Source organism: Hemiscyllium ocellatum, chromosome 20 (assembly GCF_020745735.1).
Source record: "Hemiscyllium ocellatum isolate sHemOce1 chromosome 20, sHemOce1.pat.X.cur, whole genome shotgun sequence".
Classification (NCBI taxonomy): Eukaryota; Metazoa; Chordata; class Chondrichthyes; order Orectolobiformes; family Hemiscylliidae; genus Hemiscyllium; species Hemiscyllium ocellatum.
This window is the reverse complement of record NC_083420.1, coordinates 29,350,380-29,365,686: the sequence shown is the minus strand read 5'-3', so window position 1 is coordinate 29,365,686 and position 15,307 is coordinate 29,350,380. Positions and strand designations below refer to the sequence as shown.

At 37.2% G+C, this 15,307-nt stretch overlaps 1 protein-coding gene across 2 annotated transcripts; it reads right to left on the bottom strand.

Moving 5' to 3' along the window:
• Nucleotides 1-386: 386 nt before the first annotated feature.
• On the bottom strand, nt 387-10,950 carry ints15 (integrator complex subunit 15). Of its 2 annotated transcripts, none has more exons than XM_060840243.1 (7): nt 10,861-10,950; nt 7,530-7,727; nt 6,726-6,947; nt 6,073-6,238; nt 5,218-5,739; nt 3,768-3,807; nt 387-879 (listed from the first exon to the last, which is right to left on the bottom strand). In XM_060840243.1, the coding sequence occupies exons 2-7, from the start codon at nt 7,719-7,721 to the stop codon at nt 708-710; spliced, it is 1,314 nt and encodes a 437-aa protein (XP_060696226.1). In that variant the 5' UTR covers nt 7,722-7,727; nt 10,861-10,950; the 3' UTR covers nt 387-707. The 2 variants fall into 2 exon arrangements, with proteins under 2 accessions (XP_060696226.1, XP_060696227.1); XM_060840244.1 differs by having other exon boundaries at nt 6,726-6,833.
• Nucleotides 10,951-15,307: the final 4,357 nt, after the last annotated feature.

The following is a 15,307-nucleotide window of genomic DNA, read 5'->3' as shown; positions in this document are numbered from 1 at the left end:
AGAAATCCATTACATTCCTTGTTTCTGGGGTAATTGATTCTGCTAATTTTGTGCAAGTCCTGCGATTAATAAGGATTAGGTCTTCAGGAATTGTCATCTCCAAAATCTTCCTTTGTTCCAAAACTACAGCATTACTTACTACTTTCATCAGAGTATGTATTGTAACTCATGTATCCTCTCAATCTATTTTCTTCCTAAATAAGAGTGACAAATTCATTGATATTTATATAGTCAAAAAGCAATGCACTTTCTCCAATGACAGGAGTTATGAAACACTCAACAGCAACCAATACAGATTAATCCACAAAGAATTAGTCAAAGAGAACACAGAACATTTTTTAATTCACTCCTTTATAAAAAGGTTTTGTAGACAATGCAATTTAACAATATAGGCAAGTAAACAATATTAAGTTACAGATAATTAACAAATGGATACAATTAAAAACCTTCGCTTTTTTAAAATTGTGGTAGCTTCCTAAATGTGAAAAAGTCTCAATCGTGTTACTTTTGGAAATAAAAGTTGGTAAATATCCTTACGAAATATAAATGCGCAGGTTTCAATCAATCCATTTTATCTTCACTGATAGTACAAATTTTCAGTTTTAAAAAAAAGGTACTGAAACTATTTTCCACAATTGGTTTGAATCCATAAGTCTATATTCCAAAGAGAGGTATATGCAATCAAATTCAGTGTAATGGCCAATCCTTTATCGCATTGGTCTATATGAAAAAGCCATTCCCGGCATATATGTCTGCACTGGATGGGTTGAATACATGGGATATCCAGCAGATGATGCATGGATGTGTGGATAGAATCCTGGTGGCAATGTTGTAGGTGGAGACTGTTGTACTGGTCCCGTAAGGACCAACTGAAGCAAGCTGTTAAGAAAACAAAGTGAAGTTTAAAAACAGCAGTATTTGGAGGTCTTTCTTCTTGACAATGTAATTAGCTATCCTTTGAATTGGAAATTTTAACAAGATCTATAAAGAGTAAGTGACGAAATATATCTAATGCATTTGGTCAAATCAGTATCACGGAATACATTAAGTACAATGAATTTCTGGTTAGTAAATAAAAATCAGGAATTGATACTGTCATTACATATGTGATACCAATTCTTTGTGGGGCATACACAGATCTACTGTAACATGTATTTGTTAGTAAAAGGAAAGGTGAGCTGCAGGATGGTTTTCAATCAATCATTCAGTTCTTTACATGGCAACTATTTTGGGAAAGGTTTGTTCAGCAAATGCACATTTACATGTATGAAGTTTTCCACTAAAGTTTGTATGTTGGCTAAAACAGCACTGTAGCCACAATGGTTAGTCAGCAATTTGTATTGGATAATTTTGTATGTATAACATGTTAAATTCATACTTACTTAGAATTTTAACGCTAATTATGTTCAAATTTATAGTATAGTAAACCAACACTTCACAAGCATAAGTGCTTTAAATGCAAATAACACAGAACAGGGACTCAAAAGACACATTACATTGAAAATACATCATTGATAACAGAATCAATCATTGGTAAAGTTGACCTTATTTTTTAGGAAATCCACTGGGAATTTTTAATACCATACAAAGAAAATTAAAGCCTCCATTGATCACTTGGATATTAAAGGATGTAGTATTAGAGTGAACTCCTGGAGTCTGAGACCAATGGGTTTGGGCTGCAAAGAATAACAAAAACAGAGATTCTAGGAATACAGTATGCTTTGGATCTGGAACCAGTGGAAGAAACATTTGCAATCCAGGAGCAATATGAAAGGAATTCTCAAGATCTGGAAGCATTTCAGGGTTTGGCTTAGATAGCCCTATCAAGGCTTTCCAATCACCAGCTGCTTCCCATGATTAGGATTTTAGGTGTACATCTTCTGTTTATAAAATTTAAGACAGAAATTCATAATTTTGGGGTCAGCAATGTATTGATACACAATCCTGATGTACATCATGAGCATTGTCACTGTGACTCCTGATTTATACAGTCTTAAATGAACACAAATTGCCATAAAGGAGTAGAAACAAAAATCCAATGTTCATTATTTACAATTTCTAAATTTTATGAAAAATGTTATAAGCCTCAAAAATGATTCATTAACTCAATATACATAATGAAAAGTAATTATTGACTAAAACAATCCACACAAACAGACTTGGTTTCCTTCACAACCAACAGAAAAATATGAGAAGCTGTTCTTTGGACTTATTTCTCACATAACAGCTGTTTCTGCTCACAGATACTGCCTTTTTATGGCGTTCACAGTAAAGAAACATACTAGTTAAAGTACTAAAGTTCGTCCAATTATGTTTCAGAACTGTAACTTTAATTTAGAATAAAAAATGATAGTCGTGTGACCTGTTTTGCATTCTGCCTGACAGGAAGATTTAAATGATTTGAGATCAAAGGAAGACTCAAACTTGCTTTGCTAATAAGCTGCTGCACAGTATTGACACTTGGGAGACAATTGCAGCAATCTGCATTTTAAACAAGCAGATCTATAACTAATATGCCAGACTCTACTACAGCGAGGAGCTGAGCATTTAAATCCATGTGTCCCAAAAATCACAAAGGCTGCTTGGCTTTGCAAGCTGTCACAGATCTGCAAGGGAGGAAGATGGTTTCCAGTTCCATAAATACATCCAGCATCCATCAAAAGACTAAAACATTCACCCAGCAGGCACAGGGATGAATAATAGGAACAGCTTTACTGCTGGTGGTCGATTTAAGAAACTGTCAAAAGAGCCTGGAGACAGTCATTTGAAGTCACAACTTGGCAAAACATAGATGCAAGAACCCATTAGAAGCTGGAAGCAACCGGAGATGGTTTGCTAAAGGAACAGGAATTCTGGAGAATGCAATAGGTGAAAAGTATACGAATGTCACTTTATGCAGTTTAAATTAAAAGTTATCTACAAAGGAAAATAAGTATTCAGTCAAGTAGGAGCTTTTTTGGTCATTTGTTACAGCAAGTTTTAAAACCTTTAATTTTTTTCATCTCATGCTTTTTAGTTCTTAGCTAGAAGTTTGAATTCCTTTTTAAATGTTATGGTTTCAATGAATTGCAATAAAATTCTAATATATTCAAATTCATTTATTTAAACCTATCCTAAAATCTGAGAATTCCATCTCTTGTTATCCTTTGGAAAAAAACAAAGAAACCAACAGAATAAGATCCACACACAGTATACTGAACTAATTAAGAAATCACTCAACATAATGGTGTAAGGTAATCAGATGAAAGGTATGAAAGACAAAGAAAAACTTTAATGAATGCATTCATTATAGCCAATAAAGTCAATTCAATACCACTGGTCTAAACAAAAACTATTATTTTGAACTTATTAATCAAAGAACCTAAGTCTTAGATTAAAAAAACACACTGTTTGACAAATTTCATCTATACATCAATTGGCGACTAAAGTGTGGAACAATCATAACTATGGTATTAGCTCAGAGGAAATAGTATTTTTTTGTTCAAAAATACTGTCAGTGACAGGACATACTGTTTTTAATTATGAAGGATATACATAGAAGAGTTTTAACATTTTCTTTGCTCAGCATGTTCATTTGAACTTATTCTTTTAACAGTAATTTGTCTAATTGAAATGATTATTATTAAGACTGTGGGGAAAATTATACACGTACTTGTTTAGAGTTAAACTTCCTATGGGAATGTAAGGTTTTTGGAACTGAGAACATTGCTTAGCTAGGAGATGATTAGATTCATTAAACTTCATCAATAAAATATTTACGTACGTACTTGTTATGTGGAAGCACAGAGCAGATTGATCGTAAGTCATCTGTAAAATTAAGGAGGCAAATGCAAATTAATATATAACAACCCAAATTCAGTTAGCCTAAAAACAATGACATTTGAAATTGACATATTTTGCAATGACAACTTTATAAACAGAGTTTGTGTTTTCTCTGTTTTCCATTTGAAAATAAATTAAGTTTTACAAGCGCAAGGTTTAACTATGTATTTTATGAATATAACTCACTGAAAATAATAAACTGGTTTTTGGATTTAGATTGAAAATATGTTCAAAAATATTACTTCACTAAAGTATACTCCAGTTCATCTATTAACATGCTAGATTCTACTATATTGAAAAGCTCAGCATTTATATTAAGAATTTTCCTATTTTACAACTATTGCCAGTAGAACTTTAAGTTCCAGTTGTAATCTGAAATAGTATCATATGACAAAGACTTAAAAATAAAATTTGGATACATTATAAATTACATTGTGCAAAAAACAATCTTACTCTCCTCCTCTGTCTATGAAATTAAATATCCTGACACTAAAGTATGTATGTCAGAACATTATCCCATTCATAATCAGACTTTAACTGCAAATAGAAATCCACTATTTCTATTGTTAAACAATGTTGAGCGTTATCAGCCTTCAAATTTTATTCCAGTCAATAAAAAAATTTATCTCCTTAATAGATTAGTACATAATAAGCTAGAGCCCAAAGACAGAACAAAATATCTTTAAATTGGAACATATGAAACTTAAGTCAGAATCAAACTAAATAGTTAAAAAGAACCTGATGATGAAGGGCTCTGGTCCGAAACGTCGAATTTCCTGTTCCTTAGATGCTGCCTAACCTGCTGTGCTTTAACCAGCAACACATTTTCAATAGTTAAAAAGAACCGCATGTCTGCCAGAATGCTAAATCTGGAGAAATATGAAATCTAACAACCTAAGAGGGAATGAATAATTTGTAGTGATGACTCAAATCCAAGTCCTGTTTAATACAGCAATTAGTGGAAAATTTACTATACAAGTAATATTTACACTTGAACCAGTTTCTTCACTAGTTTTTATTTACTCTACCGTATCAATTCTTGGTAGCAAATGGAAATAGTTTCTGTATTTGGTACCAATGTAACTGAAGCTAACCATTGAAAATGAATAATTGCTCTTTCAGTTCTCTGGGGAAGAAAAATAGCTTATTCCTACTCAAAAACTCAATTCATCATTAAGGAAAATTCTGACAATTTGACATTATATCCTTTATATCACATCAAACTGTGGTAAAGCATTGTAAACACTGTTTCTCACTTTAATTCAGTCAAGAGTCAAGTAAAAGAGTGAATGAATGGAACTCAACTTGTTACAAATATTTTAGTTAATTATCTGAAACAAAGATTCTACGTTTTAGGATGCTTAGCTACGAATCTTCTGCAGATAACTTGCTTACCTCGAGTACACAATAGTGCTCCTGATGCAATACCGACTTGTAGGGCTTGAGCTAATCTATCTAATGCAAGTTCAACCTCCTTCACAGGATTTGAAAGATTGAGTTCTTTAACAAGTTTGTTAATGTCTTCAACAAGCCGATCTACATGATCAAACATGATAAGCTCCAAACGTCCATACAAGTTCTTTTCTGTCAAATGGCCCTGAAGTATCATAAGGACCTGAAGAACACTCAGATGCAACTTTGAATAAAGAATTTTGAAGTCATCATTTTCAAACTCCTTGCACATTTTATTACTGTTGCCATTTGTCAAGGACTGAGCTGAAGAAATTTTGTGGTTCCTTCTGTAGGCCAAAGGTGCGAGTACACACCAACGAATCAGGCCTGGAAGTGGCGTGAGTTCCAAAAAACCACGTGGTAGACTAGCTGGACTGTTCAAAAATGTAATCAGTGTCAGACGTGGATCATCATACACCCAAGATACAACCATCTCCAGGAGATCATAAGGAGGTATTAAGTCATCTGTAATAAAATGTGAAAATATATTTTAAGAAACACCATTGTTCTTCTTTCGAAATACAGCAGGAATCAGAGTAAGAACTAACTGCCATGGGGTACAATGAACACAATAGACAAACTCAAACAAAACAAACATAAAATACAGACAACAAATGAGAAGATAAGTCAAATGCTGCCTAATGAGAAAATTACTGGAGAAAGCAGTATAACTATTATAGGATAGCAAAAGAACAAGGATGTAAATCATATGGGAAAAAGTCACATTTCAACTTTTCGAAAATAAAGCTATATTCAGCTACGTAAAAATATATACCAATTTTTTTTTAAAAATCGTACCTGTTGAAAGGTCATACAATGCAGTAACTGCAGTGATCAACTGACAGCAGAATCGAGGGCTGGCATGAACAATTCGTTTTAAGGTCTGAACTGATCCTGGTACCAAAATGCAGTAATCCTCAGTCAGGACCTTAGCAAGTCTTACACAGAATACTGCATGTGTTCTCTACAAAACCAGTTACAGTTATAAATGTTAGAGCAAATCTATAAAATAATACCATGGACTTGATTTAATTTCAAACATTTCAGACACAAGATTAAACAAATAAATTATAATGATATGTAATATTTCATTTCAATTATATTTATATCAAAATTAAAGTTTGAAATAAATAAAGTTGGAAAATAATGAAAAACAGTGGCCAACAAATCCAGAGGTATTTTTGGCCATTTATTTATGAGCGAAGCAGAAATGAAGATACAAGTCACTAATTTTATATGCTCAAAACCAGAACTTTCCTTATTTATACAATCAACAAACCCCAATGTGAGACTAGCAGTTTATTCCTCCACCATTTACCCCAAATAATAAAAACTAAACAGTACAAACATGACAAAAAATTGCACTTCTGCCATTCATTGTGATGGAATAACATATTACTTTGAAACATACTGAACTGCTTTTAAATAGAAATCCCAATTATAGATCATACCTGCAACCATAATGCAGTACATTCCAAAATGGGAACTCGACAGATTGCTATTGCCATGGATACAAGTTTTCCCAACATAGCCAATCTGTTTTCATCTGCTTTATTACCCTGAGGAGCAAACAGCGCAGAGAAAATGATCTGTCGAACTGCATCTTTATTTTGTTCTTGGAAATAGCTACACATGATCTCCAGCAGCTGCAACTCCTGTAATGAGCTCAACCTCTTTCATGAGAAAAAGAAAAAGTAAGTAATTAATAGAGAACAAATAAAGCTTTTTTCAGAAAGTAACACAGCAAATAAATGGAAAAGAATATGCACTGCTGGAAATATAACAAGTTGATCAGCACATGTGGAAAAAAAACATAGCTGAATGGTTTGACCCACACCCATTTCATAACAAATATGAAGACAGTTCTGATCAAACCATTTACCTGATACTATATTTCCCATTTTAATTGGAAACTTCCATAGCAGAAAACTTTTCGAAAAAAAAAGCTTGCCATAAATACATACTTTAAGATAATATTCTTTGAAGGGACTATTTTCCATGTTTATACAAACCGTTTTCAATAATGATTGGCAAAAAATTCTCTATTAACACAGGTGCATTTTCCCACACAAGTATAATCAAATAACTGATATGATCATAAGGTTGAGTTAAAAATTTCATGCCATTAGAACTACAGATAAACAGGCTATGAAGTAACATGCATGTGTTTTATTGCCAAGCTTAAATTATCCAACAAGGAATCTGAATACCATATTTCTCTCAACGGAAAATCTCAATCCGTATCCTTAACTTACTTTTGGTTGAATATTACGTTCTTTTGAAAGCTGGAATATAAATTCCTCCACAAGCTCAATGGTGGACTTGTCAACAAGTGGACCAGGTACATTCTGCAGTTGGCTGCTAAAGATGATGTCCAAATGGTAAAGGAGTTCTTTTGCTGCACTTAAAGCATCCCGCCTCAAAAGAGAATGGCGAATATCAGTCATTCTGTCCTGCAAGCCAGAAAATACATTTGCAATTATACAGGTTCTAAATAATTGTGCACTACCTTTTTATTCTCTAGTTTAGGTTTCATACCACATCAAAAAAGATTAAAAACAGCAATTTCTGACTACTTTTGTAATAGTTTTTCTCATAGTTTAAACATAACATCTTCATGTCTATTACATTTGGAATTTAAACTTAGTTCAAATCATTTTTGTAAATTTCCATTTTATTTTCAACCGCCGTCAGATCAAATTGTCATAAAATAGGTTTCCATGTAACAGCTGTTCAGCAGTATTGAACGGTAACATACTCTGCTAATATGAAAGAGATTTCAGCTATTTATATACACTTCTCAGTGAGAACTGAATCTGATGACCTCTCAGGCTTTCCTTCTGTCGAGCTAATGCTAGTCTTTTAAATCAATTCCATACAATACAGTACAGTACAACAAATAATAGACATCAGAAATTTTCAATGCAAGTAAATAATAGTTGCTTGAAATGTTTTGATGAAGCATTTAAAAAAGATTTTTCTTATAAATGTTCCCATTTTCCCCATGCTGTACTTTTGCTGAACACATAAGAAAACATCTAAACTTTGCTAGTGTACTAAGTGTATTACATAACCATTTAACATAATTGCAAATTATACAGGAATCCCTCCTAATTAGACTGCATGATGTTTAACGTACACATTAGTACACAAGTAACTAAGTGCGGCTCTCAAACTCAATGCTTCAAATTAATTACTAAGGTAAAATGAAACTTTTCAAAAATTAAAGCTAATATGTTGAGATGGTGTGTTTCTGCAATTGTAGTTAACATTTGAAACAGCAAAAGTGGTATCTTTAGATTGCCTGCAGTCCAATCAACAAACATAAGGGGCAAAAGGCAAATATATATTGGATAAGGCCATATTACTTTAATCATTACAAGCTGAATTAGAAACTGATCATTCATCACCAAAAATATACCATAAAATGAGCTTTTTTTTGGAAAAGGTACTAATGCAGTTAACACAGTTCATTTGAAAATCAATACAGCAGCACTAATATCATGGGTTAGAAGGATAATTTTGATCTACTGATTTGTCACTATACTGAATCACTAGTTAATACATTCAGTGTAGAAAACAGAGTAGCTGCCAATGTTTTGCACAGGGAGAGCAAAATTATTCTATAAAGAGTCTCTTTCAGGGATATACACACACACTTAATATTAGCCAAAGATGATAGCCCATTGACAGTTGTTTAAGATATTGGACCTACGTAATCAGAGAAGAACTAAAAAGGAGAAGAAAAACTGACAGTACTATATTTTACTTCATCATAAAGATATCCTATAAGGTTTTAATTTTATATGTTGATTTACATTGCTAACTGTCAATCAAGCTTGGTGAAAAAAGACAAGGTGAGAACACAACTAATTTTGAAGGGTGGTCAGGGACAAAATACGCCTGTTTAATCACAAAAAGTGATTTCTTACATTTAGGGAACAAAATAAACAAACAGCAAAGACAATGAGTTACTTTTCTTTGCATAGACCTGTCCAAAATCTCACTTTCTAATGACACTGATGATTTTCAGAAATGGGTTCTATCCATTTTTGGAGATACATCTACTCTATTCAGGAACTGTTTTAATAAATTGAGTATGTTGATTAATAATACACCATTATTGAAGTAGACAATATCTGACCGTAGATGCAAGAGGGATGTTACCCAAGATGGGGGTGAGGATGGATGGGTTTAGAACCAGGGAACAATATCTAAAAATACGAGGCAGGCCATTTAAGACTGAAAAATGGAGGAATTTGTTCACTTAGACAGGGGTGAATCTTTGGCATGCTCTTCCCCCAGAGAACTGCAGAGGATCACTCACCTGAATATATTCAAGACAGATATGGGCAGACTTTGAGATAATATAGTCTTGCCTTTTGTTGGCATGCCATGTGCAAACTTGTTTCTGTGGCAAGCATTCTGTACAAATTATCACCTTCCAGTCCAACTTTCTGTGGTTTTAAAGAAAAACCTTTGAGCCACAGAAACTGCTCACTGTGCATGCAGTCTGCTTTATTTACCATTTATTAATTTTGAGATTCTCTTCCAACATTACCTTCACAAAGGGCAGGATTTTGCTATACAAAAGATATCAAAGGTTGTGGCAATAGCACACTAAAACAGTATTTAAATAGGTGATCAGTCTTGATCTATTAGACTGGTGGAGATGACTCAAGGATTCAAATAACCACAGTCCTGCTCCTATTGCCTACATTCAAGTCATACAAAAACTTGCAGAACTTGTGTTTGAAATGCCTCATGTCAACAAGGGGAAGTAAGCAAGGGATGTCTTGCCCACTTCAGGAGTTGTATCATTCACTTTACAAAGTCAGCAATTATTTCAATCTCAAACTTGACAAAGAATCCTTCAGTTACACATTCTTAACCCAACTACTTCCACAAAGGAAGGGTCACCAAACCCAAAATACTGATTTCTCTCCACAAATCCTGCCAGACCTGTGGAGCTTTTCCAACAATTTTTGTTTTCATTTCTGTTTTTCAACATCAATTCAGTGGAATAATTTTCAGCCACATCAAACTGAATCTCGTAAATCAAATGATGAAAGTGTAATAACCAGTCTTTCAGCTTCCAGTCTGATCTACAAATTAATTTTTCTGAGGGGGCAGAAACTGGTTTAACCTTAAACTCAGCCCGAGACAAACCGGCTGGATAGATGGAGAGGTTAAAGCCACTTATGGAAATGTTATGCCTTTAGAAAGGGGTCAATAAGAAACATCGCGGGGGGTAACCTGAGAGATCAGGTAGTTGTCAGCATCAGTCGTTTGATAAAGTGAGAACAAGAGTATTTCAAAATCATTACCAATCTCTAATACCCCACCCCAGGATAGTGTTACATCCTCAGGTAGTTCAGAGGCTCGGCCCAGCATCGTGATGCTCCAAGACAAATGGTCTAGGCCCAGGCCCACAGCCTGAGCACAGCCACATTAACCTTACTCCCAGGCCCGCCGTTTCTACTAACACCACCGCGGTATCACCCTCTTCACCCACCCAGCCCCATTCTCTCCTCTATCCCGGGCATCCGCTCTCCCAGTCCCCTCTCCCCTCGACCCCGCTCTCACCGCCTCATCTCCTCGGCCTGACGGCGGCAGAAGCACGGCGTGACGTGTACTGACAACGCCGAGGCCGCAGGATCACATGGCCCTACAGCCGCCCCGCCCCCCCGGAAGGAGCTGACTGGGGGGCGGGGCCTCCTGTGAAGAAGGAAGCGGAGGGTCAAAGAGCAATGAGGGGGAGGGGCTGTACAAGGAGCAGTGTGAGGGGGCGGGGCTCTACAAGGAGCAGGCTGAGGGGTGGGGGACTAAAAGGAGCAGTGTGAGGAGGGGCTGTACAAGGAGCAGTGTGAGGGAGAGGGGGACTACAAGGAGCAGTGTGAGGAGGGGCTGTACAAGGAGCAGTGTGAGGAGGGGCTGTACAAGGAGCAGTGTGAGGGAGAGGGGGACTACAAGGAGCAGTGTGAGGAGGGGCTGTACAAGGAGCAGTGTGAGGAGGGGCTGTACAAGGAGCAGTGTGAGGGAGAGGGGGACTACAAGGAGCAGTGTGAGGGAGAGGGGGACTACAAGGAGCAGTGTGAGGGAGAGGGGGACTACAAGGAGCTGTGTGAGGGGAGGGGGACTACAAAGAGCAGTCTGAGGGGCATAATTTGGAGGTGCAGGTGTTGGACTGGGGTGTATAAAATTAAAAACTACACAACGCCAGGTTACTGTATACTCCAAGTGGTTTATTTGGAAGCACTAGCTTTCAGAGCGCAGCTCCTTCATCAGGTGGTTGTGAAGTATAAGATCGTAGGACACAGAATTTATAGCAAAAGTTTACAGTGTGATGTAACTGCAAATGTGTTGCTGGTCAAAGCACAGCAGGTTAGGCAGCATGAAATTATATATTGAAAAAGGCCTTGATTGTTTGTTAAGTGTCATCTTTTAGATTGGGCATGTTGGTTTCCATTCTTTCATATGTAAATCCCAGAACTGATGAATAGACACAGCACAACAATCAACAGACAGGAATGTTCCCTTCCAGTCTGAGAACACTTCAGCGATCTGGGATATTCGATCTCAGATCTTCAGGTGACCATCCTCCAAGGCAGACTTCAGGACAAGCAACTGCTGCAAATGTGTTGCTGGTCAAAGCACAGCAGGCCAGGCAGCATCTCAGGAATAGAGAATTCGACGTTTCGAGCATACTTATGCTCGAAACGTCGAATTCTCTATTCCTGAGATGCTGCCTGGCCTGCTGTGCTTTGACCAGCAACACATTTGCAGCTGTGATCTCCAGCATCTGCAGACCTCATTTTTTACTTCAGGACAAGCAATAACACAAAGTGGCCAAGCAGAGGCTGATAGCTAAGTTCAGTAACCATGGGGACGGCCTCAACCAGGACCTTGAGTTCATGCCACATTAGAAGTGACCCCACTGCACTACACACGTATGCACACACACACACTTTTACAGACCAATACACTCACATAGAGCACCCTCTCACACACTCTCATACCCCCACTGCCCTAACCCCGCCCCCGCACACATTAACATCCATTTGCGCACACACATATAAATTTTTGGGGTGAATTTGTGCTCGCAGAATTACATTTTGTTTTGCTCAAAAACTGCATAAATCCATGTAAGATTCTGTAAATCCCTTTTTTAGTTAGAATCAGTATGAACATTAGGGCACAGACAGACTCACACAGGGCATCTCACACCTTCAATGTATTATCTAAGCCAACATGATTTGGAGATGCCCTATTGTTAAAGTTCACTTGAGAATGTAACTTCAATAAAGTTCTTGTAATTACCAATGAAAGAACTGAAACCAATATGCCCATTCTAAAAGATGAGAGACTTAACAAATAATTCAAGTCTTTTTCAAAATATAATTTCAGTTATATTACACTATTAACTTTTGCCATAAATTCTATGTCTTGCAATCTTATACTTCACAACTACCTGATGAAGGAGCAGCGCTGGTGCTTCCAAATAAACCAGTTGGACTATAACCTCGTGTTGTGTGATTTTTAAGAGTGAGGGGAACAGGCTCTACAAGGAGCAGGGTATGTGACAGGGGGATGGGCTGTCCAAGGAGCAGGTTCAGTGAGGGAGTGGAGTTACTGTCATGATGATCATCACCACCACCATCCACTCTGAGAACATCAAAAATACTCTACACATATCTGCTTTTATCTGTTAAATTGCTGGGATCTCTTCAGATTTACTTTGTCATTAAAACATTAAATGCAAGACTTTTTCAAACACAAATTGGAAATCATTTTCAAAATCCTGATGAAATACACTTGAAAACAACTGAAGCACTGTCTTTAATTTTCTCAGCACTTTTTCAAAATAAAAGGGAGAAGACAGAGAGTGGTGGTGGAAGTCTGTGATCAGTGGTGTGCCACAAGGATCGGTGCTGGGTTCACTGCTTTTCATCATTTATACAAATGATTTGGATGTGAACATAAGAGGTATAGTTAGTATGTTTGCAGATGACACCAAAATTGGAGGTGTAGTGGACAGCGAAGAAGGTCACCTCAGAGTACAATGGTATCTTGGTGAGATGGCCCAAAGGGCTGAGCAGTGGCAGATGGAGTTTAATTTAGGTTAATGTGAGATGCTGCACTTTGGAAAGGCAAATCAAAGCAAAACTTATACACTTAATGGTAAGGTCCTGGGGAGCATTGCTGAACAAAGACACCTTGCGTTCATAGTACTTTAAAAAAGTCACAGGTAGGTAGGATAGTGAAGAAGGCATTTGGTATGCTTCCTTCATTGGCCAGAGTATTGAGTACAGGAGTTGGATTGTCATGTTGCAGCCAATACAGGACAATGGTTAGCCCACTTTTGGAATATTGTGTTTAATTCTGTTCTCCATCCTACCAGAGGGATGTTGTGAAACTTGAAAGGGTTCAGAAAAGATTTACAAGGGTATTGCCAGGGTTGGAGGTTTTGATCTATAGGGAGAGGCTGTATAGTCTGGGGCTGTTTTCCCTAGAGTCGGAGGGTGAGGGGTGACCTTATAGAGGTTTGTAATATAATGAGGGGCATGGTAGGGTAAATAGACAAGGGCATTTCCCTGGGGTGGGGGAGTCTAGAACTGAAGATCATAGGTTTAGAGGGAGAGGGGAAAAATTTAAAAGATACCAAAGGGGCAACTTTTTCACGCAGAGGGTGGTGCATGTATGGAATGAGCTGCCGTAGGAAGTGGTGGAGGCTGGTACAATGACAACATTTAAAAGGCATCTGGATGGGTATATGAATAAGAAGGGTTTAGAGGGATATGGGCCGGGTGCTGGAAAATGGGACTAGTTTAGGTTAAAATATCTGGACAGCATGGATGAGTTGGACCGAACAGTCTGTTTCTATGCTGTACATTTCTATTACTCTGTGGCTCTATCACTCAAACAGCACCCCACCCATGTGGTTAACATATAAAACACTGATAATTGCTAAAAGCATGCCTAGAAAAGGCAGGAATTTAAAATAGTTTTGGTACTGATATCAAATGAGGAATTACAGTAAATGTAGTGAGACAAATGGAAATAATTTTTGTTTAGAAAAGGTTTTTAGGTATATTCACGTTGAGTAGCCCAGAAGGGGGAAAGAAAGCAGCACCAGACTGATAGAATTAGTACTGTGTAGTGGTGGTAACAGTATTAGACTAGTAATTCAAAGTTCTAGACTAATATTCTAGGTTCATATTCCACCATTGCAGATGGCCAAATTCAATAAAATCTGGAGCTTAAAAATAGCTTAGCAATGACCACTGTTAATTGTCATAAATACCTATCTGGTTCACTAAGAGCTTTAGAGAAGGAAATCTGCTGCCCTTACCTGTCTACATGTGACTCTAGAACCATAGCAATGTGGTTGATTCTTAATTGTCTTCACTTACTGTACCGTAGTCATTGGAGTTTAGAAGATTAAGGGGAGACTTAATAGAAACTTACAAGATAATACATGGCTTGGAAAGGGTAGACGCTAGGAAATTGTTTCCGTTAGGCGAGGAGACTAGGACCCATGGACACAGCCTTAGAATTGGAGGGGGTCAATTCAGAACAGAAATGCGGAGACTTTCCTCAGCTAGAGAGTGGTGGTCCTGTGGAATTCATTGCCGCAGAGTACAGTGGAGGCCAGGACGCTAAATGTCTTCAAGGCAGAGATTAATAGATTCTTGATGTCACAAGGAATTAAGGGCTACGGGGAGAATGCTGGTAAGTGGAGTTGAAATGCCCTTCAGCCATGATTGAATGGTGGAGTGGACTTGATGGGCCGAATGGCCTTACTTCCACTCCTATGTCTTATGGTCTTATTTACCTCCATGCTCTGAACACTGTTGTGTGTACTGCTTGCTATTTTTTCAGCTAAGTGACACTCCAGTCTCAATCCCCAGGGGGCAGCACTAATCACAACTTACCAAAGATTGAATCAAGTCATTCAATCAAGTCCACACTGACCCCTCAAATGGCATCCCATCTAGACTCACCCCCACCTCCCCCCACAACCACTTCTTCA

What these genes read in the sequence shown, in the direction of transcription:
- ints15 (XM_060840243.1), bottom strand. Translation starts at nt 7,721, where the DNA reads ATGACTGATATTCGCCATTCTCTTTTGAGGCGGGATGCTTTAAGTGCA. An exon ending in AACGTAATATTCAACCAAAA is followed by an intron (nt 6,948 to 7,529) that starts GTAAGTTAAGGA and finishes TTCTCATGAAAG; the next exon opens with AGGTTGAGCTCATTACAGGA. An exon ending in ATTGTATGACCTTTCAACAG is followed by an intron (nt 5,740 to 6,072) that starts GTACGATTTTTA and finishes ATTTTATTACAG; the next exon opens with ATGACTTAATACCTCCTTAT.